This window comes from Somniosus microcephalus, chromosome 18, assembly GCF_052327205.1.
Source record: "Somniosus microcephalus isolate GS21.2 chromosome 18, FLI_Smic_1.0, whole genome shotgun sequence".
Taxonomy (NCBI): Eukaryota; Metazoa; Chordata; class Chondrichthyes; order Squaliformes; family Somniosidae; genus Somniosus; species Somniosus microcephalus.
Window position 1 is genome coordinate 24,198,462 of NC_141004.1, and position 24,647 is coordinate 24,223,108.

The following is a 24,647-nucleotide window of genomic DNA, read 5'->3' on the forward strand; positions in this document are numbered from 1 at the left end:
CAGGTATGTCCTGTCCACAAAAAGCAGGACAAATCCAACCTGGCCAATTACCACCCCATCAGTTTACTCTCAATAATCGGCAAAGTGATGGAAAGTGTCATCGACAGTGCAATCAAGCGGCACTTACTCCCCAATAACCTGCTCACTGATGCCCAGTTTGGGTCTCCGCCAAGACCACGTGATTCCGACTTCATTACAGCCTTGGTCCAAACATGGTCAAAGGAGCTGAATTCCAGAGGTGAGGTGAGAGTGACTGCCCTTGACATCAAGGCAGCATTTGACCGAGTGTGGCATCAAGGAACTCTAGTAAAACTGAAGTCAATGGGAATCGGGGGGAAAACGCTCCACTGGCTGGAGTCATACCTAGCACAAAGGAAGATGTTTGTGGTGGTTGAGGGTCAATCATCACAGCCCCAGGACATCGCTGCAGGAGTTCCTCAGGACAGTGTCCTAGGCCCAACTTTCTTCAGCTGCTTCATCAATGACCTTCCCCCCAACACATGGTCAGAAATGGGGATGTTCGCTGATGACTGCACAGTGTTCAGTGCCAGTCGCAGCCCCTCAGATAATGAAGCAGTCCATGCCCGCATGCAACAAGACCTGGACAACGTTCAGGCTTGGGCTGATAAGTGGCAGGTAACATTCACGCCACAGAAGTGCCAGGCAATGACTACCTCCAACAAGCGAGAGTCTAACCACCTCCCCTTGACATTCAACGGCATTACCATCGCCGAATCCCCCACCATCAATATCCTGGGGGTCACCATTGATCAGAAACTTAACTGGACCAGCCACATAAATACTGTGGCAACAAGAGCAGGTCAGAGGCTAGGCATTCTGCAATGAGTGTCTCATCTCCTGACTCCCCAAAGCCTTTCCACCATCTATAAAGCACAAGTAAGGAGTGTGATGGAATACTCTCCACTTGCCTGGATGAGTGCAGCTCCAACAACACTCAAGAAGCTCGACACCATCCAGGACAAAGCAGCCCACTTGATTGGCACCCCATCCACCACCTTAAACATTCACTCCCTCCACCACCGGCGTACCGTGGCTGCAGTGTGTACCATCTACAAGATGCACTGCAGCAACTCACCAAGGTTACTTCGGCAGCACCTCCCAAACCCGCGACCTTTTCCACCTGGTAGGACAAGGGCAGCAGGTGCATGGGAACACCACCACCTCCAAGTTCCCCTCCAAGTCACACACCATCCTGACATAGAAGTATATCGCCGATCCTTCATCGTCGCTGGGTCAAAATCCTGGAACTCCCTACCTAACAGCACTGTGGGAGTACCTTCACCACATGGACTGCAGCGGTTCAAGAAGGTGGCTCACCATCACCTTCTCAAGGGCAATTAGGGATGGGCACTGAATGCTGGCCTTGCCAGCGATGCCCAGAACCCATAAACGAATTTTAAAAAAGCATAATTGGTACATACAGCAGTGCCCTGTTATCGTAATACATTGCAGTGGGCCAATGAATCAGACAGTCACATTCTAAAGGACAGTCTTCAATACAAAGGTATCTGAAGTAGGCAGAAGTGACTCTTCTACTGAGCGACAACACTGTGGGATCTCCCTCTTCATTATTAAATAAAACTGGTATCCCACCGTAGCCAGGATAGCCACCTGCAGGTGATGTGTTACTGCTGCAATATATGGGAGCTGGTGGACACCATTGATGTTCACAGTGATCACATTTGCAGTAAGTGTTGGCTGCTCGAGGAACTCCGGCTCCATGTTGATGAGCTGGAGTCCGAGCTTCAAACACTGCGACACATCAGGGAGGGGGAGAGTTATCTGGACTCTGTGTTCCAGGAAGTAGTCACACCAATTAGATTAACTAATTCAGATGTATTCCGTGGTCAGGGACAGGAAGGTGTGACTATGAGTGAGGCAGGTATGGGGATCCAGGAGGTAGTGTTGGAGGAGCTGCAGCCCTTGCTCTTGTCCAACAGGTTCGAGGCTCTTACTCCCTGTGAGGACGGGAACAGGGACTGCAGGGAGGATGAGCAACCTGGCCACAGCACCATGGAATGAGGGGCCATTCAAGTGGGGGGAGTAAAAAGAAATGTTGTAGTGGTAGGGGATAGTATCATTAGGGGGATAGGGTTCTTTGCAGCCGAGAGCGAGAGTCCCGAAGGCTGTGTTGCCTGCCCGGTGCCAGGGTTAAGGACATCTCCTCTGGGCTGGAGAGAAACTTGGAGTGGGAGGGGGAGGATCCAGCTGTCATGGTCCATGTTGGTACCAACGACATAGATAGGACAAGGAAAGAGGTTCTGCTGAGGGAGTATGAGCAGCTAGGGGCCAAATTAAAAAGCAGAACCACAAGGGTAATAACCTCTGGATTACTACCTGAGCCACGAGCAAATTTGGCTAGGGTAAATAAAATCAGAGAATTAAATGCGTGGCTCAAAGACTGGTGTGGGTGAGAGAGTTGGATCTCAAACCAGCGTACTAAGCTTAAATAAAGGAGACTATGAAGGTATGAGAGCAGAGTTGACTAAAGTGGACTGGGAAAATAGATTAAAGTGTAAGACGGTACATGAGCAGTGGTGTACATTCAAGGAGATATTTCACAACTTTCAAGAAAAATATATTCCAGTGAGGAAAAAGGGGCGTAAAAGAAAAGACAGCCATCCGTGGCTAAGTAAAGTAATAAAGGATAGTATCCGACTGAAAACAAGGGCATATAAAGTAGCCAAATCTAGTGGGAGGATAGAAGATTGGGAATCATTTAAAAGCCAGCAAAGAAGAACTAAAAGATTAATTAAGAAAGGGAAGATAGATTATGAAAGTAAACTAGCAAAAAATATAAAAACAGATAGCAAGAGTTTCTACAGTTATATAAAAGAAAAAGTGTGGCTAAAGTGAATGTTGGTCCCTTAGAGGACGAGACTGGGAAATTAGTGGTGGGGAACATGGAGATGGCAGAAATGCTGAACAAATATTTTGTATCCGTCTTTACAGTAGAGGACACTAAAAATATCCCAACACTGGACAAACAGGGGGCTATAGGGGGGGAGGAGCTAAACACGATTAAAATCACTAAGGAGGTGGTACTCGGTAAGATAATGGGACTAACGGCGGATAAATCCCCTGGACCTGATGGCTTACATCCTAGGGTCTTGAGAGAAGTAGCGGTGGGGATTGTGGATGCATTGGTGGTAATTTTCCAAAACTCCCTGGATTCAGGAAAGGTCCCAGCAGATTGGAAAACTGCTAATGTAACGCCCTTATTTAAAAAGGGAGGCAGACAAAAGGCTGGAAACTATAGACCAGTTAGCCTAACATCTGTGGTTGGTAAAATGTTGGAGTCGATTATTAAGGAAGCAGTAACAGGACATTTGGATAAGCATAATTTAATCGGACAGAGTCAGCATGGTTTTACGAAGGGGAAGTCGTGTTTGACAAATTTGCTCGAATTCTTTGAGGACGTAACAAATAGGGTGGATAAAGGGGAACCAGTGGATGTGGTGTATTTGGACTTCCAAAAGGCATTTGACAAGGTGCCACACAAAAGATTACTGCACAAGATAAAAAATCACGGGATTGGGGGTAATATACTGGCATGGGTGGAGGATTGGCTATCTAACAGAAAGCAGAGACTTGGGATAAATGGTTCATTCTCTGGTTGGCAATCAGTAACTAGTGGTGTTCCGCAGGGGTCGGTGCTGGGACCCCAACTCTTTATAATCTATATTAATGATTTGGAGGAGGGGACCAAGTGCAATGTATCCAAGTTTGCCGACGATACAAAGATAGGAGGGAAAGTAGTGAGTGAGGAGGACATAAAAAACCTGCAAAAGGACATAGACAGGCTAAGTGAGTGGACAAAAATTTGGCAGATGGAATATAATGTTGGAAAGTGTGAGGTTATGCACTTTGGCAGAAAAAATCAAAGAGTAAGTTATTATCTAAATGGAGAGAAACTGCAAAGTGTTATAGTACAAAGGGATCTGGGGGTCCTGGTGCATGAAACACAGAAGGTTAGTATGCAGGTACAGCAGGTGATCAGGAAGGCCAATGGAATCTTGGCTTTTATTGTAAGGGGGATGGAGTATAAAAGCAGGGAAGTCTTGCTGCAGTTATACAGGGTACTGGTGAGGCCACACCTGGAATACTGCGTACAGTTTTGGTTTCCATATTTAAAAAAAGACATACTTGCTCTCGAGGCAGTTCAGAGAAGGTTCACTCGGTTGATTCCGGAGATGAGGGGGTTGACTTATGAGGAAAGGTTGAGTAGGTTGGGCCTCTACTCATTGGAATTCAGAAGAATGAGAGACGATCTTATCGAAACATATAAGATTGTGAGGGGGCTTGATCGGGTGGATGCAGTGAGGATGTTTCCACTGATGGGTGAGACTAGAACTAGGGGGCATAATCTTAGAATAAGGGGCTGCCCTTTCAAAACTGAGATGAGGAGAAACGCCTTCACTCAGAGGGTAGTAAATCTATGGAATTTACTACCTCAGAGAGTTGTGGAAGCTGTGACATTAAATAAATTTAAAACGGAGATAGACAGTTTCCTAGCAGATAAGGGAATAAGGGGTTATGGGGAGAGGGCAGGGAAGTGGACGTGAGTCTAAGTTCATATCAGCCATGATCCTATTGAATGGCGGAGCAGGCCCGAGGGGCCGTATGGCCTACTCCTGCTCCTACTTCTTATGTTCTTATGTTCTTATGTATCCCACCGTAGCCAGGATAGCCACCTGCACAAGGTATCCCACCGTAGCCAGGATAGCCACCTGCACAAGGTATCTCACTGTAGCCAGGATAGCCACCTGCACAAGGTACAGTAAAGACTAAAGTTATTGGGATGTGAACAAATCTGACAGTCATTCTATAGAATCCATAGGATCAGTAGGTCCTTGGAAAAGGTGCTGGGAGATATTGTAATTCTGTAAAGAAATGCAAGTAACTATTACAAAAACATTGTACTGCATAGAATCATAGATTGATACAGCACAGAAGGAGACCATTCGGCCCATCGTGCTGATGCCGGCTCTTTGAAAGATCTATCCCATTAGTCCCATTCCACTGCTCTTTTCCCATAGCCCTGTAAATGTTTCCCCTTCAAGTATTTATCCAATTTCCTTTTGAAAGATATTATTGAATTTGCTTCCACCACCCTTTCGGGCAGTGCACTCCAGATCATAACAACTCGCTGTGTAATTTTTTTTTCCTCATGTCGCCTCTGGTTCTTTTGCCAATAGCCTTAAATCTGTGCCCTCTGGTTACCGACCCTCCTGCCACTGGAAACAGCTTCTCCTTATTTACTCTATCAAAACCGTTAATGATTTTGAACACCTCCTTAACCTTCTCTGCTCTAAGGAGAACAACCCCAGTTTCTCTAGTCTCTCCACATAACTGAAGTCTTTCATCCCTGGTACCATTCTAGTAAATATTCTCTGCACCCTCTCTCAGGCCTTGACATCCTTCCTAAAGTGCGGGGCCCAGAACTGGCCACAATACTACAGCTGGGGCCTAACCAGCTTTTGATAAAGGTTTAGCATAACTTCCTTACTTATGCCTCTATTTATAAAGCCAAAGTTACATAACAAATATATTTATTTTTCACATTCCCTCCTGAACTCTTGACTCCTAGCTGGGGTATGATTCCATGACTGCCGGTAGCAGTGTAGCAACTCTCAAGTGACTATTATTCATTTTTGAGCCTTGACAGTGAGTGTCAGCAGGTTATTTGGTCATATGGGGCATTACAGACAAACAGGCTGCTGTCCTCAACTGACATCCTCATAATTCAGGGCTACGGTGGCATAGTGGAGAGGCCTGGCCTAATGATCCGGTCAGACGTGAGTTCAAATCCTATCGCGGCAGCTGGGGAATTTAAATTCAGTTCATGAAATAAATCTGTACTAAAAAGCTGGTATCAGTAATGGTGACCATAAACTACTGGATTGCTGTAAAAACCCATCTGGTTCACTAATGTCCTTTAGGGAACGAAATCTGCCATCCCTACCTGGTCTGCCCTGTGCCTTCTGTTGCCTAGGCCCTAAGCTCTGGAATTCCCTGGCTAAACCTCACTACCTCTCTTTCCTCCTTTAAGACGCTCCTTAAAACCTACCTCTTTGACCAAGCTTTTGGTCATAATTTCTCCTTATGTGGCTTATGTGTCAAATTTTTGGTCTTTTAATACTCCTATGAAGCGCCTTGGGATGTTTTACTATGTTAAAGGCGCTATATAAATACAAGTTGCTTTGTTGTTGTTGTATGTGACTGGACCCACAGCAATGTGGTTGACTCTTAGCTGCTGCCTGAAATGGCCGAGCAAGACACTCAGTTGTAACAAGCTGCTATGATGAGGTTCACCACCACCTTCTCAAGAGGCAGCTAGGGATGGACAATAAATGCTGGCCTTGCCAGCGACGCCCACACATTCCAAGAATGAATTTTTAAAAATTGTCCTTCTCGCAAGGGCCACTGGATATTAATCAGGAGTGATTTTCCCCTCACCAGTCCAAATCAATGGGATCAGCAAACTCAATGTAGACTTGGGATTATAGATCAGCTACTCACAGGATAAACTGGTTGAACCATCAGGGGAGCCTCCAGAAATATGTAGAATAGTGGAACTAACTGAATTGAGGGGTTCTGCTGACATTGTAAACATGAGGATAATTTGTAGGAGCAGAAATTTGGATTTTGTATCTGCAAACATTTGTGATTCTTTGTTCTACCAGAGATACTCATTAACTTTCTGTCAAGAGCCACAATCCCAATATTATCTATCTAACATTATCTTTTATTGGCCCAGTAATTCGGGTCCCAACGCGTGAGTACGGACGGGGTACTCATGCGTGGGCCCGATGGAAGTGCCGGTTTTCAGGATGCACAGCGCATGCGCTGAAAACCGGCATTTCCTGTCCTCTGAACCAAGGGGTTAAGAGGCGGAACGCGTGCGATGTTTCAGGCAGCGCGTGCACGCTGAAATTCCTTTTTTTGTAAAGAGTTGCCCGTGCGTAAAGGCCTCCGGTTTTTACGCTTGGAAAAAACCAGATGTAAGTACTTCGTTTTACAGGTAAGTGGTCTATTAATACAATTTAGAATTTTTTTTCCACAGGTTTATTATTTTTAAAGAATTTACAACAAGGTAAGTATATTTTTAGACCCGATTTGTTAAAAAATTACTTTTTTCAAAAATTTGATTAATTGTTTAAAATAGTTTTTTACAGTTATTCATAGTTCATTTATTTAGTGGGATTTTTTTTAACTGTTATTTGTAGTTTAAGTGCTGTTTTGGGCACCCTGAGTTTTCATGAGTTTGGCAGTTCTTACTATCAAACTTATGAATGAACTTTTGCAACCTCCCATTGGTTGCCCAGTGCCCACGTGATCCCAGCCGGCTCATCAAAATAACTATGCTTTAATTCTGTTTAAAACTACTTTACATTCTTCAAAATAATGTAAAAATATTTAAAACTTTATAAAAGTTACCTAAAGATTAATAAAAATACAAAAAATGTATTTAAAATGCTGCTCTGCATGTAAAATTGCTTTGCAGCTTGTGTTAAAAATTGGGGGCATGGCCTATGGTAAGGAGCCCTCAAGGGGCGTGTCTAACTTAGACTCCGTGCTCGAGGCTTCGCGCTGGCTGCACTCCTGGGTGGCGTGATGTCAGACGCTACCCGGGAGTAATCAACTGAAAACAGGAATTGCAAGCGTCCCGGGAGCAGAATGGCAGGCGCGCCGGGTAAGTGCACATCGGGGGCTTGCACGCGCGGCAAGCCCCCGAACCTAATTTCTGGGCCAATATGTGGCTCCAGCAACATCCCAGACTCAAAGGACTGTGAATACAGACCCCAAAAAATATATGAAGCAGCCTATCTGCTGAGGGCCTCAAGTAAAGAGGAGCTGGATCACAAGAGGTCCTGGTCATAATCTGAAACTATTTCATGTCTAGATTTAAGTTGCTGTTTCCAATTCAAGTCATTTGACCTATTGCAAGAGAGAATAAACCTGGGCCTAGAAATTCAGTATAGCCACTTTTGGGGCGGTAAAGTCGGGCGGTCGCTAAAGTTAGCGCCCGCCGGAAAGTGCAGGTCAGTTCGCCGAAATTCAGTAGATTTGGCCAAGAGTTTGGGCGCGCGCTGAAACTGGCGTTGCACTCCTATCTTTAGGCGCCAAGCCGGCGGTGCGGACTGATAACGCCGAGGCCGGGCGCAGCGCAGGTGCGGTCATGTTTTGATTGACAGCAGACACCCTGACGCCGGCCAGCTCTTAAAGGGGGAAGGGTCGACTTGGTCTGCAGCCACGCCCTGGATAGTGGAGCCCTGCAGCTAGGCCTGAACACTGCTGGCGGACCCAAATAGCACCTGAAGCCATGGAGAAGGCCCGTGAACGAGCGCAGCGCTTCTCCCAGCATGCTTTCAGGGTGCTGGTTAGGGGGTTGGAAAGGTACAAAGAGATCTTGTGCCCGGACAGTGGCAAGAAGGCTCCCAGGAGGCAGTACAGGAGAGCCTGGAGGAAAATCGCCCACAGGGTGTCAGTCAACAGCGATGTCCCCAGGACTGGTGACCAATGCCGCAAGAAGTACAACGACCTCACTCGGATGGTCAAGGTGAGTACCCTTTTCAGTGTCCTCCTCATCCTTGCATGTGCACCTCACATTATGGGCAAAGGGACCTCAAAGGCCTAATGGCCAGCCCTCCTCCCGCAGCTATGGCACTGGCATGATCCTCAATAGCACTTTCTGCACTTAACACACTGGCCAAGCTATTCGACCATGGGAGGCAGTGCACACAATAACAGGCCACCACACTGGCCAAGCTATTCCACCATGGGAGGCAGTGCACACAACAACAGGGCACCACACTGGCCAAGCTATTCGACCATGGGAGGCAGTGCACACAACAACAGGCCACCACACTGGCCAAGCTATTCCACCATGGGAGGCAGTGCACACAGCAACAGGCCACCACAATGTACTTAGAGGCTGTCCTTTCTCTTGCAGGCCAAGATGGCCCGGAATTTGAAGAGCCAGAATGTCACCGGGGGAGGCCGTGCCCAGTTCCAGGAGCTCAGTGAGCTGGAGGAGAGCGTGGCTCGACTCATGCGTGGCCGGGTGACTGGCCCTGTTGCCATTGGAGATGCCGACCCTGTGCTGCGACCCAATGGTAAGGACATGACCGTTTGGACCTCTCTCGTTCCCCTAGCGCATCAGATCTACATCCTTTGCCACTGTCCGACCAATGCGCTGAATGCCACCACTCATGCCTCCCTCGCTGATGCCCTGTCCTCACTCTAAAGCTACTCTTGTGCCTTCCTGCTTTCAGCTGGTGAGGAGGAGGTCCTTGAAGCTGAGAGTGCCAGTCCCTCGGAAGAGGAGGACGATGAGGACCAACAGGAAGGCGGCACATCGGGCGAAGCCTCATCCGCGCCAGGGGATGGCAATGGAGGGGAGACGTCTTGCCTGGAGGAGAGCCAGGGGGAAGTGCTGCAGGGGGGTATAGTTCCTGGGCCCAGTGGCGTCCAGGCACGTGGGAAGGGTCGGGCAGAATGGCGGCCTTCTCCCCAGAGGGGGCAAGTGTTGCAGGGGAGGCCAGTTCCTGGGCCCAGTGGCGTCCAGGCACGTGGGAAGGGTCGGGCAGAACGGCGGCCTTCTCCCCAGAGGGGGCAAGTGTTGCAGGGGAGGCCAGTTCCTGGGCCCAGTGGCGTCCAGGCACGTGGGAAGGGTCGGGCAGAACGGCGGCCTTCTCCCCAGAGGGAGAGTCCGGCCTCCAGTCCGGAGACGGTCCTCGCCCAGGAGGTGCGCCTCCTAGATGAAATGTCCGCGGATTCTGAGCGCCGCCACAAGGAGTTCATGGGGGTTGTGGGACAGTTGCCTCAGGCCATTGAGTCCCTGGCTCATAGTGTGGCCGCTTTCGGGGACTCACAGGCCAGGGGCGTCGAACAACTCACGGCAGCACAGGCCAGGGGTGTCCAGCAACTCGCGGCAGCGCAGGACAGGGGTGTCCAGCAACTCGCGGCAGCGCAGGACGCGAGTCGCGAGTTCATGAGTGGTGCCGTGCAGACACTCACTGATCTGATGCAGGCACAGACCAGGGCAGTTCGGGCACTCACTTCTGCCACACTCGCTGTGTCGCAGAAGCATCGCCAGGGCACCCGCCGCCCTGCTGCAGCACAGCGGTCTGGCCTCCACCAGATTGCTGCGCTTGCTGCACTGCCAGCCCGGCCGAGTGCCAGTGTCTCTGGCGACCAGCGAGCGCCTGGTATCAGCCAGCTTGCCCCCATTGCTGCAGCCGCCACTGCAACTCCCCCAGCCAAGGTGCGACGAGCTGCTGCAGAGACTGATGCTGCCCAGCCACAGCTGCAGCAGTCAGCAGCCGGCCCCTCCAGGGCCGGTCCTCGTCTAGGCCGACCCCCAAGGGCATCTGCCGTCACGCATTCTGCCCCTCAGGAGCCTTCCCCCAGCCTTGCAACACCCACAGGGCCCAGGTTGAGGCGGAGCAACAGGTCGGGCAGGGGCCGCACAAGGCTGCACAAGGACTCGCCCTCTCGGCACACCCAGTAGAGTGTGTTGGCAACGGTTTTTTTTATATGGGGGTGTTTGTGTTGTGGGGGGGGCTTATTTTGGTAAGGCCGAGGATGAAGGCCAATTGGATGGGCAAGTTTTGTTATTCCTCCCCAGGTTGTGGGAGTGAGATATTTTTGTGACTGTTTTTTGGGGGTCTTGTCTGTTTTTCTGTTTCATGTGGGAAGGGCCCTGAGTTTGTTAAATAAAGCTTTTTATTTATTCAGCTTGTCCAGGTGTCATGTTTCCAGTGGTTGTTGCGTTAAGCGGCTGAGGGCTTGCGGAGCGGCTGCATTCAGGTGCGTTCATTGCCACAAGCCATTCCCTGACAGGGGGCCTAGAAGTGTCGTTCAATAAGCCGCCGGCGGACGGCCCTTGGACCTTGTGGCCCCCTCCTGGGCTGGTACTCCTCCTCCTCCTCCTCCTCCTCATGGTCCTCCTGCTCGTCCTCCTGAGGTGGTGGTGCTACGTCAGGTGGCAGTGCCTGAGTCCTGCGGATAGCCAGGTTGTGCAGCATGCAGCAAACGACGACGAACTGGGAGACTCTATCCGGCGAATACTGTAGAGATCCGCCGGAGTGATCCAGGCAGCGGAACCATTGCTTGAGGATGCCAATCGTTTGCTCTATGATGTTCCTTGTGGCTTGATGGCTTTCGTTGTATGCCTCCTCCGCAGGGGTCCTGGGCGCGCGGAGCGGGGTCATGAGCCATGTACACAAAGGGTAGCCCTTGTCCCCAATAAGCCATCCCCTTGGTGGAGGCTGTGCCTCGAACATGTCAGCCACAGTAGTCTGGCGCAGGATAAATGCATCGTGGCTGCTTCCTGGAAAGCGGGCATTGACACACCAGCTGTACATTGAGGGAATGGTAGCCCTTCCGGTTGCGGTAATTCTCGGCATTGTCGATAGGTGCCCGCATAGCCACATGCGTGCAGTCAATGGCGCCCTGCACCATGGGGAAGTCCGCGATCCTGCCAAATCCGACTGCACGCTGCTCCTGCCTCTCTAGGGTCATGGGGAAGGAGATGAATTGGTGTCTCCTTGCGAAAAGGGCATCGGTGACCTGCCGGATGCAGCGATGCGCGGCGAACTGGGAGATGTTCGCTATGTCCCCAGCAGCGGCTTGGAAGGAGCCGCTTGCATAAAAGTTCAGAGCCACCGTGACCTTCACTTCCACCGAGAGAGACGTCCTGCACATCAGCTGTGGACGCAGGTCTCTGTGAAGCAGTTGGCAGATCTCTGCAACCACCTCCCTTCTGAAGCGCAGCCTCTTAACACAATGCGCGGCAGTCATGGTGAGATAGGACACCTGCTGCCGGTATTCCCTGAGTGGGTAAGGCCTACGTTGCCGACACCTGATGTCCCCTCTGCGTCTAGGCATGGCTGGCCCTCTCACACAGCGTCTGCGAGCCCTTCGCACATAATGCTGGAACTGAGGGTTGGAACCCCATACAGCCTCCATAATAAACTTGCAAACAGTTAAATCACAATGATTCAAATTTCCAAGCTCTGGCCAGAAGCCAAAAATACCTCTCCTATGTTGTCCCAAATCAGTAAGCTCTGTTCCTTGGTCTCTGTCCAGAAATCCAAAGCACTGAAGTCATTGCAGCAAAATGGCTGGGCTTTATAGGTCAGTGTAAGTGCCCTTTAATTAGCGCTCCCCGAGGCCCACAGGGCCTCTGTTGCGTTCCACTTCACAGTTCTTAACAGCGCCACACCCACATTGGCCGGGCGCCACTGAATTTCCGGTTTGGGGCGCACAAACAGCGTTGCACGACGAAATGACGTCATAAGCTGCGCGCGCAGCTGAGCGGGCGCAAACACTTTGCGCCAGCGCTAAATGTCAACTGAAGTTGGGCGTAGGCGCAGATCGTTCTGCGCCCGGGCGCTAAGTGCCTAGCGCTGCAAATCTACCCCTCTTATGGCGTTAGCGGCTGGCGAACGCAACTGAATTCCTAGGCCCTGGTCTTTAATTAAAGGGCTATTATGGATAGTAATGACTGGGATTGAAGATATGCATTATGTAACTGGTAGCATTGTAATGCTGGGAGTTCTTTTACTAATAGAATACAGTGCGATGTAGAATGTAATATATATCAAAAGCTTTTAGTTTCTAAATTCACTTAGATAATGCTGTCGATAAATGAAGATTGATGCATCACTTTAAGCACTTTTCCGAAGTTTCATTACTGGAACTGCACTTTCTCAGGATGCTGCAAAAACAACTTGAACTTCTCACCGAGTGGTCTGAAGGTTTTTTCAAGATTGCCCCAGGCAAAAAAAAGTTACAGCTACCTGAAGTTTTTGAAAGACTTTAGTCATGCAGTTCCACTTTAAGAAACCAGTTCTGCCTTCCTCACTAGGATTAGCAGAGAAATTGCTACTTTAATCCTGGCGTAGTTTGCGTGGACAGAGTCAAGGGCACAAATGACCGGATTGAGGAGGGGCGACATCATCATCCATTGCTAATCCCTGCATTTGCATGGCTGCAGCGGACAGTCGCTGGGTGCATCTCTCTCTGGCAGCAGAAGAGGGCGGCAAACCCAACAGAGCGCAACATGAGCAGATCCCTGGTCCAAAGTTCTACTCCCCTCAAAAAATTCCTGCCCCTCTTCCGCCAACCCTCTTCATTGGAATTTCAGGGCCTTCATCATTTTCACTTTCAATCTCATCTGGGCCACCAGCTTTCTGCAACTCCAGTTACAAATTGCAATTGTCCTTTTTATTGAAGGACATCAAGACCTAATTAATTTAGCATTTTAAAGCGGAGCCTGAGGCTTATTCTGGAGCTCCTCGGGTCTCTGAACTTGGCAGATATCATTCAGTTTCAGTCTGATAGGACTGCTTAAGATAATTGAGCATTGAGTAAAATCACATCCAATAATGGATGATCCCGGAGTGCATTTTTCGATTTCCTTCAGAAGCCAGAACTTCTGTACTTACATGACCTTGTCACAATATGGAACTTATAATTCAGAAGCATCAGTCTAATTGTTCTGAAATTATCATCACACCAGATTTAATAGTGAAGTTTTTTGGATTGAATTTTTTTTAGCACGCAATTTAAAAATAATCTTCAAAGAGGTGTGACTAATTCAAAACATTGCAACCTTGAAGGTCTCACATGTTTTCAATAGTACAGTTGTGTGAGAATAGAGGTAGGGTCTAACACAAATTAGTTTGTATTTACAATATTTGGATGTCATAAGTAACAACACAATTATTTTTCCACATTGTGTCTTCACGGGAACAATCATAGTCACCACAGCATAAGCTTTATAGAGTAAATGTTAAAGTGGTGGGGATTAACTAAGTTCGGAGATCTGTCTTCAGTTATCGACGGTCAATTCTGACTGAAAACTACTACTATCAAGTCAAGTGCGGGTAAAAAGGTGGCACACATTGGAGCGGATTCTAAGTAAACAGAGGCTGCTTTAACTAATCACTGCAGAATTGCCAGGCGCCAATGCAATTTATTTGGTGCCCTTCATGAAGACAAGAGTAGATCACAGGGTGTCAAGGAATTTATTGAGGCATCCGTCTGCCATCACGCAACCAACCAAATCCGTAGCTGTTTTTTTTATATAACATTTTTTTCCCCTTTTTTTTTCTACAGTGCAACGCGATTCACCTCATGATTTGATATTAAGGTGGGAGACTTTATTTAAAACAGGTTTTTCTCAAGTGCACCAACATGCAGAGGGTTACAATCTACACTTCAAAAGCTCTCCAGTATGAGGAACCATAATCTGACTTACATTTTCCATCAAACTAATGAGGAGGTTCTGTAAGGATTTATTACATGTTGCAAAAAAAACAAAGCATTATTCATCCCTGTGGCGTTTTCAGATCTTTGAATTGCAGACTACAAAGTCAAACTCTACTCAGTGGACTTTCTTAATCACACCTTTGATTGACTTCCAAATAATTAATTATTTCAAAAATGGATTAATTAGCAAACAGCCATAACCTTCTGATCTGAATTAATTTAAATTCAAGAAATGCAACAAAGCTCAGCAAATTCTTTTACATTATAGAAGATAAAGGAGACGAAAGGCACTTACTTTCAGGCAAAGGAACCCCTCGATAGTTAAACTTGTTATTAAAGCTGTATTTCAGTTCTCCTTTCGACATTCGTTGGGAGATAGGTTGTGAATCTGAGCACAGTCAGCAAGTTTTGGAACTGTGTCTTTTAAAAACAAACTCTCAAAGCCTGGATCGCTCAAGGTCTGAGTTTAATCATATTGCAATATAAAGCTTCTTCAACAGGTTTCCGCACATAATCGGTAAAACGTGCATGAAAAGAGATGGAAGAAATGACAGTATTGAGTTTAACCTCTCTGGGTGCATTTCTGTTTCCAGTTTAAGGAAAAAACTTTAAATAACTCATTGTCTCAAATTTCTCCCAGAAGAGTATCCAACATTACTTCACTAACTCCTGAACAGTGCTGTAAATGGGTGTGGTCAGATTATAAAATGTTATTAACAGAGAGCTCCATTCAATAATTCTCTATTTTAATTAGGAAACTTTGCTCAGGTAGGCATTTCTAAAGATTTTATTATAAATATGATTCGAATGGGTTAGGTTTCCAAAACATAAAACTGAAAATGTGTTTCAAGGCAGTAACAAAGCAAGGGTTCAGGTGATGCCATGAACTCTAAGCAAAGCTTGGACAGATTCTTTGATTCAATTTAATTTGCATCCCTTGATGTGTTATTCCCGCGTGGCAGACATTCCAGCTTGGGTAATGTACAGTTTGAATAACCAGGAGTATCAGTGTGGCAGAAGCAGAACATTGCCACGCCTCAAAATGAGTTTGGTTGTGTTGTTTTTTTTTTAAAGGGAGTACATCTCATTCCCCATGACCCGAGACAAACAGGGTGAAAATGCAGAGGTTTTCCGCAACCACAAAGGCTTCCACTCTCTGAACGGCCAGTTGGTGTGCGACCACAGACAGCGCATCCTCACAGTCAATGCCCGTTATCCTGGCAGCAGCCACGAGGCATTCATACTGTGCCAAGCTGGTGTCCCAGACCTGTTCCAACCACCACATCAAGCTCGCGGCTGGCTCCTCGGGGACAAGGGTTATCCACTCTGCATCTGGCTGATGACACCGCTCTGTAACTCCAACACTCCTGCTGAGTTTGCCTACAATGAGAGCCATAGTGACACCAGGAACCTCATTGAACAGACAATCGGCATGCTGAAGCAACAGTTCCAGTGTCTTGACCACTCTGAGGAGGACGACGAAGAGGGAGAGAGAGGAGGAGGAGGAGGTGGAGGAGGAGGATGAACAGCAACAACGTGGGAGGGAGGCTTCTGCAAGGGCCGTTCATGAACGCCTCATAACACAGCACTTCTGATGAATTACAGAGAAGATGGCTTTTGGGGAACAACAAGCACATCATTACAGCCAGCTCACAGCCCCTATTACTGGGCAAAGTTCCAATGAGTAACATGAGGAAATTTGTAACGTTTCAATAAAAAAAATTATTTTTCTGAACAACTGTGTCTTATTAAGCACAACCAATAACAAACAAACACAACAATTCATTAACAAACAAAGCTGGTTCTTACCACATCAAAATAAGTCTTAACAGAGTGAACAATATATTTCCATACACATCCAACTTTGGTACAAACACTCCCCCCATATGTTAGAAAACTTTTAGTTATTCGGCCTTCTTCAATGATTTCCATCCCCTTCGCACCCCCCCCCCCTCCAACCCTACTGCTCCTCCGTAATGAGGCCCCAGTGGCTGCAGCAAGGCTGGTGGAAGGCTGCTGAATTTCGAATCCAGAGGCTGCAGATGGCCTTGAAGGACACCCTCGACCAGCTCTGGACCTGGAGGGCCCGACTGCAGACTGCACCAACTCTGCATGGGCGGCAGCAGTCTGGGCTGGCTGGGTTACAGGTTGTGGCAAGTGCAATGGTGGAGTGGCAGTGGTGGGAGCGGGAATGCTGTCATCCTGAGCGAGGACAGCACCTTCCTGCTCGACCGACACTGCCACTCCCCCGGGGCAGAACCTCAGCAACCGGAGCAATCTGCTGGAGTACAGATTGCTGGCCTGCTGCGGCGCGGTGAGATCCCCGGTGGACAGTGGGCGACCCAGCAACAATGACAGCAGTCAGCGCTTGCATGGCATCAATCTGAGACTGCATCAGAGCAGTCTGCGATTGGATGGCACCAACCAATGACTCCATTACAGCACTAAGCCATTGCGTTGCCTTGGCCTGTGCTGCAGTAGATGCTGCCACCTCACCCATTACACGCGGCATAGGGTCTGGGTCCCCACAGTGTCTCTGCAAGTCAACCATCCTCTACAACGAGGCAAGGATGGGCTCGAGGGTTTGCGCACAGATGACAGCTGTGTTGGCGGCGGACTCCTCCACGCTCCTAGCCAGTGCATCCATGCTCTCGGGCACCCTTGCCATTGCACCCATAAGCTCAGTGTGCATGCTCATCGCCTGTGTATTCATCGTCACGATATCAAGGTCCTCATCCGAGTCCTGTGCAGCAGAACTCGTGTGGCACTTACCCTCCAGGGAGATGGCCCCCGCGCTTCCCTTTCCCCATGGTGTTGCTGCAGCCCGCTGGGTCCCGGAGCTTCACCCACATCAGAGCCATTTCCTCCGCTCCCCTCCAGTGAACACGTGGCCCCAGTATCGGATGTCTCGCCCTCGGGAGACACAGGCAGTGAGGCTCCAACTTGGTGTTCCTCCTCCTCCTCCCGCGTCGCTGCCACTGGGAGGCTGAGGGACAGGCTGGTCAGATGATGACTCACTATCTGAAAGCAGGAAGGTACAAGAGTGGCTTTAACATGAGGGCAAGGGTCAGGAAGGGAGCAAGGACTGGAGACAGTATAGTTAGATGGAAAGTGGGAAAGGCTGGTGTTGTGAGGGGAATGTGGTATGAGAGAGGAGAGAGAGATGATCAACATACCGTTGCTGTCCCCAAGGGTGTCGACCTCTCAAATTGCCACAGCACCCATGACATGTCTCATGATTAGTCTGTGAACTCGCTCCTCCAACTGTGACGGGGTGCAGCTCCGCCTGTCCTCCTCCCGCGCATTGTTGCTCCCTCCTGTTATGAGAATGCTTGCCCTGCAAGAAAAAGGACAGCGTGTGAGTGAGTGTGCAGCCATGTGTTTGGCAGATGTGCCTACCATAGTTGAATAGCCGTTAATGTCTGTAAGGTGTGAGATGTGGCTGTGACTTTTAGTATATGGGCATAGTTGTTGGGTGAGTGTTGGGGATTTGGCACTTTATACCGTCTGTGCACTGAGTGAGGTTGAGATGGTGGGATGTAGCGGTATTTCAAGCATCTACTCACCCTGACCACCCGAGTGAGGTAATTGAACTTCATGCGGCACTGGGTGTGAGTCCTTTGGGACAGGCTCCTGGATGAGACGTAATGGGCAACCTCCCTCTACACCCTTGTGAACTCCCGGGGCAATGGCCTCCTACCAGTGTCTGGGCACAGCACTGCCCATCAGCATTCCACAGCGCCAACTAGAGCCTCCAATGCCTGGTCGCTAAACCGGCGAGCTCTCTCCCTGGGCCATTGATAATCGTAGTTGAAGATTTGCACCTCCTTGCAGGCCCAGGTCAAAAGCAGCAATGATCAGAGTGAGGCTGTGCAGCATGATGGTCCCTTCCCTTTAAGAACTGGAAGGCGCCAGTCTGTCTGAGTACAAGGTCATTGACAGCGCCTGAGCTTGAGTGGCGCTCTGAGGTAGCGCCCCGTTCCCCGACGTTAGCGCCCTAAGAGAAGTGTGTAGCGCTTGATTTAGTGCTTCAATCACCTCCAGGGGCGCTGGAGGCCAATTTCCCAGTTGCTGGCGATAATTTGCGCCGGGCACTAAATTTTGCGCCCAGCCGATATTAACGCCCCAAAATGGCCGATACCGAATTTTTCCGCCTTGGTCTTTTGTATGTCTCTTTGTGACTGAATAATTTCTCAGAATTGTAAATCAGGTTCTAAAGTATGCCTTACAGAAGGATAGGCACTTTCAAAGGCTTCCTCATGCGTCCACAGAATACTTAGTCCAATATTTTCTTTTACTGTACGGTCATGATTTTATCCTGTTTCCATAAGTCCTGCTGATAAGTGATTTGGCAAAAAGGAAGTATAGTCCTCATAAGAAAATACTTACTAAAATTCAGCCTGTATTGGTTAGATGAATATCTAACTTTCAAAGAGAGATGAGAGAATACTGTCTTCGGGTCAAATGAACAGCCTGAAAGATTGCCATTAAAATGCCTCCTTTGAAGTGCAGGGAAGATAAATGTATGCTGATTCTGGGCTTTGCTTCAAATTAAACTAGGGTGGTAGAATGAAAGCTCTTCCTAGACATTCGATGGCGCCTGGCCCTGTTTTTCTGGCACTAAACAGGCGCCTAAGCCTGTAATATGGTGGGCAGGAAACACATGCTCATTGCAAAGTGTGCCTTTTCGTGATATCGTTACAAAATAGGCGTCCAGGGCCCGTGCCTGAAACAGACATTAGGCCCAGTGTTTCCTCTAATTTCTTTTTGGGTGCGCGGTCCCTTTAACGGGTTGCGCGGCCCCTTTAACGGGCTGTGCGGCCCGGTCAAATTTTCCGTGCATGCGCGGTTTTTCCATTGAAAAGCCACCGAGCCGGCCTGCGCGGGGACCTCCAGAACAGCTGGGTGGCCTCACAACTTAACGGGAACAGTGGTTAGGCCCCCTCATTTGCATATGCAGACGGCCTAATGCCTAATTGAGGCGTCCTCTGCAATATTGCTTTGCCCTTAGGCAGCCAGCACCAGCTTCATTCAGGAAAACCAGATCTACATGTGGCCTAACTGGCGGCATCATATAAGTTTGGTTATTGTACAGTATTAGTCTCTTGCTATGTCCTATGTCTTTATGTTCCAATATATTAAATACAAATAAATCTGGACAAATGTACATCGTGGTCAAGTGCCATTTTATTTTTCCTTCTTTCTGAGATGATCGAAGAATATGGTGGACATCCCATGTTTTCTCCAATAAATAATTTACTCCAATTCGGGGTTAATTACTAAACTTGGTCCATATCTAAGAGAAAATAAAGACACGGGTTCTGGTTCATAAAGGACGATATCTACTTATGGAAACTGCAGTCTGGCTGGGAACACTAGAAAATGTTTGGGAATATACTCAAGCTGTAACACTTATTGCCTATCCAAGTTGAATCTGACATGACAGTTAATTTTTGAAGATTCTTCTCATGCAACAGAGTCCTGCAAGGTGAATACATGTATCGGAGAATTTGGCATCAATGTTAGCATGCCCAGTCATGACAATTCCAATTTTGCAGTCCCAACAAGCAAGACTCCAAATCAAGAGGACACTCACTCTAAATAAAATGTTACTGTCAAAGGAGTTGTTGCAAGAAGGCACTGCGTCATGAAGTGGTTGAGGAGAGGACTTCCGATAGCATCCAGGACAAAGCAGCCTGCTTGATTGGCACTCCATCCACCACCAGCGTACTGTGGCTGCAGTGTGTACCATCTACAAGATGCACTGCAGCAACTCGCCAAGGCTTCTTCAGCAGCACCTCCCAAACCTGCAACCTCTTCCACCTAGAAGGACAAGGACAGCAGGCGCATGGGAACACCGCCACCTCCACGGTCCCCTCCAAGTCACACACCATCTTGACTTGGAAGTCTATTGACGATCCTTCATCGTTGCTGGGTCAAAATCCTGGAACTCCCTCCCTAACAACACTGTGGGAGTACCTTCACCACATGGGCTGCAGTGGTTCAAGAAGGTGGCTCACCGCCACCTTCTCAAGGGCAATGAGGGATGGGCAATAAATGCTGGCCTTGCCAGCGACGCCCACATCCCATAAATGAATAATTAAAAAAAAAAATCTCCACACAAGGAGGGGTGGAGAATCTGGTTGCTATGTGTTAATGACATCACAAGTACTGTGGGAAAAATTTCTCTAATAACTATTTTAACAAGTTGGTAAACTCTTTTAGAATGTTTATATAATTTCACTAATATTCTGCAACCAGAGGAATTTTCCCCCCCACCCCATTGTGATTTCTTAGGGCTAGATTTTCGGGGAGCCATCAGGCGGGGTTTCAGGTGTGTGGGGGGGGGAAATCCTGACTTTGGGGGTCCCGACACCATCCCGCCCAAAACCCCGCCCCACGTAAGTTTCAGGGGCGGCGGGTACCCACCCCGCACTGGGACCCGCCGAAACCAGGCGGGAAGGGATTAGTGCCAATTAACTGCCTGTTAACAGGTAGTTAACAGTCAGTTTTTAGCCTAATCCCCATTTTGAGGGGTTTCGTGTGGGTTTCCCGACGGCTCCAAACCACGCCAGGTTGGAGCGGCGGGCCGTCGGGTTGAAGGAGTTGGAGGGGTCGCGATGTCGGTGCTCAAGTGAGTGATGGGTGCATGAGTGTAAAGTTAAGTGTGTTTGGTGTGTCTAAAGTGTGTAAAGAACTTTTACTTACCTTTACTTACCTTCACAGCCTTTCTTCCTCTAGGCGTCGGGAGCGCATCACTCAGCCGGAACTGAAAGCTGAGCGGCTGCGATCTGTGAAAAGTGACAGCCTTCAGCTTTGAGTGCTGCTGAGAGTTCTAACTGAGTCTGCGTAGAAGGACTCAGCTTAGAAATCAGACTGTCAGTGTTTGACAGCTTCAAACAGCTGTGAGACACTGATATTTCATCTGTCAGAAATCTTGACAGATGAAATTGCAGTCTGTGACGTCACCTGTTGCTGGGTGACCCTTAATTGGCCTGCTGAGCCCGCTGGGCGGGCTTAACAAGGTCAATCAAGGGAAAATCGCGCGGATTGGCCGGACGTCGAAGTAGGCGGGTCAAAAACCCGAAAGGGGAAGTCCCGCCTTCTTCCCGACAGGTTTCGCAAAATCGACCCCTAATCTCATGATGTTGGGGGGTGGAGACACAGCGTTAATGCTAAGTGCTATCCTGCAGAGATCAAGGCAAATTGCAGAACCAGGATTGCATCTTGAACATCTACTAACAGTAGAGGTTTGGCAGCAAGTCTTTTTCCTGTTTGCCCTCAGGTGTGGGACAATGGTGTAATGGACTGGAACTCGACGAGGTGAGGGAAAAAAAGATCAAAAAAGAGGCAGAAGGCAGGTTTAGAAGGAAACCGTATACTTGTAGGAGTCGCTGGAAATCAACAGACTGCGAGACTTTCGTAGCAGCAAAGAAAAACGCATGTTAGCTTTATTAACTCTCCGCATGGACTGGGGGACTCGGCCTCGTCGCAGGGCTATGACGTCATCACACAATCGACAACTCTTAAAGGGACCCTGCCCCGATAACCCAACCAAGTTCCGTACATAACGTGTAGCGATAACAACATTGGCTAAACATAGTGAATTGTGTTACTGTCCCTATGTGGTCTCCACCACATACGTCCCCCCAGAATTCACTAGAACTGGCAATGTCAGTCGTTGAGGGGCCCGGATCACACGGCCGAAACGGCTCCTTAAGTCCGGGGCGGGGACCGGGGGGGTCGCCGGAGGGTCCCCGGGCGCTCGGTGGTGGACTGAGGGTGCAGAAGCCGGAGGTCGGCCCCGCCATGGGGGCTGAGCCAACCCAACGGGTCGGTCCAGATCCAGGTGGGCCGGCTTAAGATTGTCCACGGAAATGTAGTCCGGCTTACCGCCGACATCCACCACGAAGGTCTTGTCCCCGGCTTCCAGGACGCGGATTTGTTCCGTCGTAGGGTGGGTGAAGAGGTCCCCGGTGGGCGTCGTGGCGGATGAAAACATACTCCGCCACACGAAGGTCGGGCGGAACGTGGGACTGAGGGAGACCGTGCTGCGACATGGGCACCGGCGCGAAAACCTTGGCGTTGTCCAGGAGGGCAGACCGCTGACGGGCTGCGGACCAAGGGTCTGTGGCATTGGGGACGAACTCCCTGGGAACCCGCAGCGGCTGCCCGTAGATGAGCTCGGCGGACGAGGACTGGAGGTCCTCCTTGGGGGCGGTCCTGAGTCCCAGCATGACCCACGGGAGTCTGTCGATCCAGCTGTCATCCTGGAGGCTGGCCCGGAGCGCAGCCTTCATGGAGCGATGAAACCGTTTGCACAGCCCATTAGCCTGAGGGTGATATGCGGTGGTGCGGTGGAGTCTCAACCCGAGGCCTTGGGCGACAGCGTTCTAGAGCTCTGACGTGAACTGGGGCCCCCGGTCGGAGGAGACGTCAGATGGGGCGCCGAACCGGGCGACCCAAGTGTTGATGAACGCCTGAGCCACATCGGCGGACGTTGTTGACGACAGCGGGACGGCTTCCGGCCATCAGGTGGTTCTGTCGACCATTGTGAGGAGGTGGGTGAATCCGCGGGAGGGCAGCAGGGGCCCCACCAGGTCCACGTTAACATGGTCGAACCACCTTAGTATGGCGATGCACTTTCGAGCGCTGGCATACCACACAGGTATTGGCCCAGTCGCGAACATCCTTCTTGAGCCCGTACCAGACGAACTTAGCCGCCACCAGCTTCTGTGACGGCTTCCTGCCCGGGTGGGAAAGGCTATGGACAGCGTCAAAAACCTGCCGTCTCCACCCGTCGGGCACGACGGGGCGTGGCTGCCCAGCGGAGACGTCACACAGGAGCGTGGTGCCGGCATCGTCAAACACGATGTCCGCTAACTGAAGGCCCGTGACAGCCGTCCTGTAGGCCGGGACGTGGGGGTCGGAGGCCTGGTCGGCCGCCATGCGGGTGTTGTCGATGCTGAGGTGTACGGCACTGGTGACGGCCCGGGAGAGACAGTCGGCGACGGGGTTGTCTTTCCCAGCCACATGCTGGATGTCCGTTGTGAACTCGGAGACGAAGGAAAGCTGGCGCTGCTGACGGGCCGACCACGGCTCGGTAACTTTGGCCATGGCGAAGGTCAATGGCTTGTGGTCCACGAACGCCGTGAACGGGCGGGCCTCCAGCAGGAAACGGAAGTGTCGGACGGCGAGGTAGAGGCCGAGAAGCTTGCGATCAAAGGTGCTGTACTTCCGCTCGTTGGGGCGGAGCTGCCGGCTGAAGAAGGCGAGCGGCTGCCAGGCGCCGTTGACCCACTGTTCATGGACGGCGCCGACAGCATAGTCCAAAGCGTCAGTGGTGAGAGCGATCGGCGCATCGGGCAATGGATGCGCCAGCATGGTCGCGTTAGCCAGGGCCCTTTTCGTGTCCGTGAAAGAATTGGCCATCTCCTCGGACCAATCGATGGCGAGCGTGATGGGCTTGCCTTTGAGGGCCTTGTAAAGGGGCCGCATAAGCTGGGCTGCTCGGGGAACGAAGCGATGATAAAAGTTCACCATGCCCAAAAACTCCTGCAGGGCCTTCACGGTGAGGGGTCATGGAAAACCCTTCACGGCCTCCACTTTCGACGGCAGTGGCACTGCCCCGTCTTTCGTGATGCGGTGCCTGAGAAAGTCGATCGAGGACAGCCCGAACTGGCACTTGGCCAGATTGGCGAATAGGCCGTGCTGGCTGAGGCGTTCGAAGAGAGTCCGGAGGTGGGACACATGCTCCGTCCTGGAGACACTGGCGATGAGAATGTCGTCCAGGTAGATGAACAGGAATGGCAGGTCCCGTAACGCGGTGTCCATTAGGCGTTGAAAAGCCTGAGTGATGTTTTTGAGACCGAATGGCACGCGGAGGAATTTGAACAGCCCGAACGGGGTGATCACCGCGGTTTTCGGGACATCCTGCGGCCGGACGGGGGACCTGGTGGTAACCCCAAAGGAGGTCCACTTTAGAGAAAACAACTTTCCCGGCCAGGCGGGTGGAAAAGTCCTGGATGTGTGGAATTGGGTAGCGGTCGGGGGTTGTAGTGTCGTTGAGGCGCCGGTAATCGCCGCACGGGCGCCAACCGCCGCCTGGTTTCGGTGCGATGTGGAGGGGTGAGGCCCACGGACTGTTCGACCGGCGAATGATGCCGAGGCGCTCCATCATGTCGAACCCGGCTTTAGCGATGGCAAGTTTCCCAGGGTCGAGGTGCCAAGCGCGGGCGTAGACAGGCGGACCGGTGGTCAGGATGTGGTGTTCTACACCGTGCTTGGTGGCGGTGGACGAGAAAGTGGGCTTCGTGAGGTCCGGGAACCCGGCGAGGAGGCGG

At 50.0% G+C, this 24,647-nt stretch overlaps 2 protein-coding genes across 2 annotated transcripts in view; one reads left to right on the forward strand and one right to left on the reverse strand.

Annotated features, from left to right (window-relative positions):
• The window catches only part of LOC147105126 (lumican), a 40,873-nt gene extending 35,115 nt beyond the window's left edge, over positions 1–5,758 (reverse strand). The window contains 2 exon segments of the mRNA XM_086011784.1: positions 1,432–1,668; positions 5,728–5,758. Of these exon segments, the coding sequence (XP_085867910.1) occupies positions 1,432–1,668; positions 5,728–5,758 (268 nt within the window).
• Positions 5,759–7,615: 1,857 nt separating this feature from the next.
• LOC147105127 (decorin-like) overlaps positions 7,616–24,647 on the forward strand; it is a 143,288-nt gene continuing 126,256 nt past the window's right edge. The window contains exon 1 of the mRNA XM_086011225.1: positions 7,616–7,717. Within this exon, the coding sequence (XP_085867351.1) occupies positions 7,702–7,717 (16 nt within the window). The 5' untranslated portion in view covers positions 7,616–7,701. The remainder of the gene's footprint in view (positions 7,718–24,647) is intronic.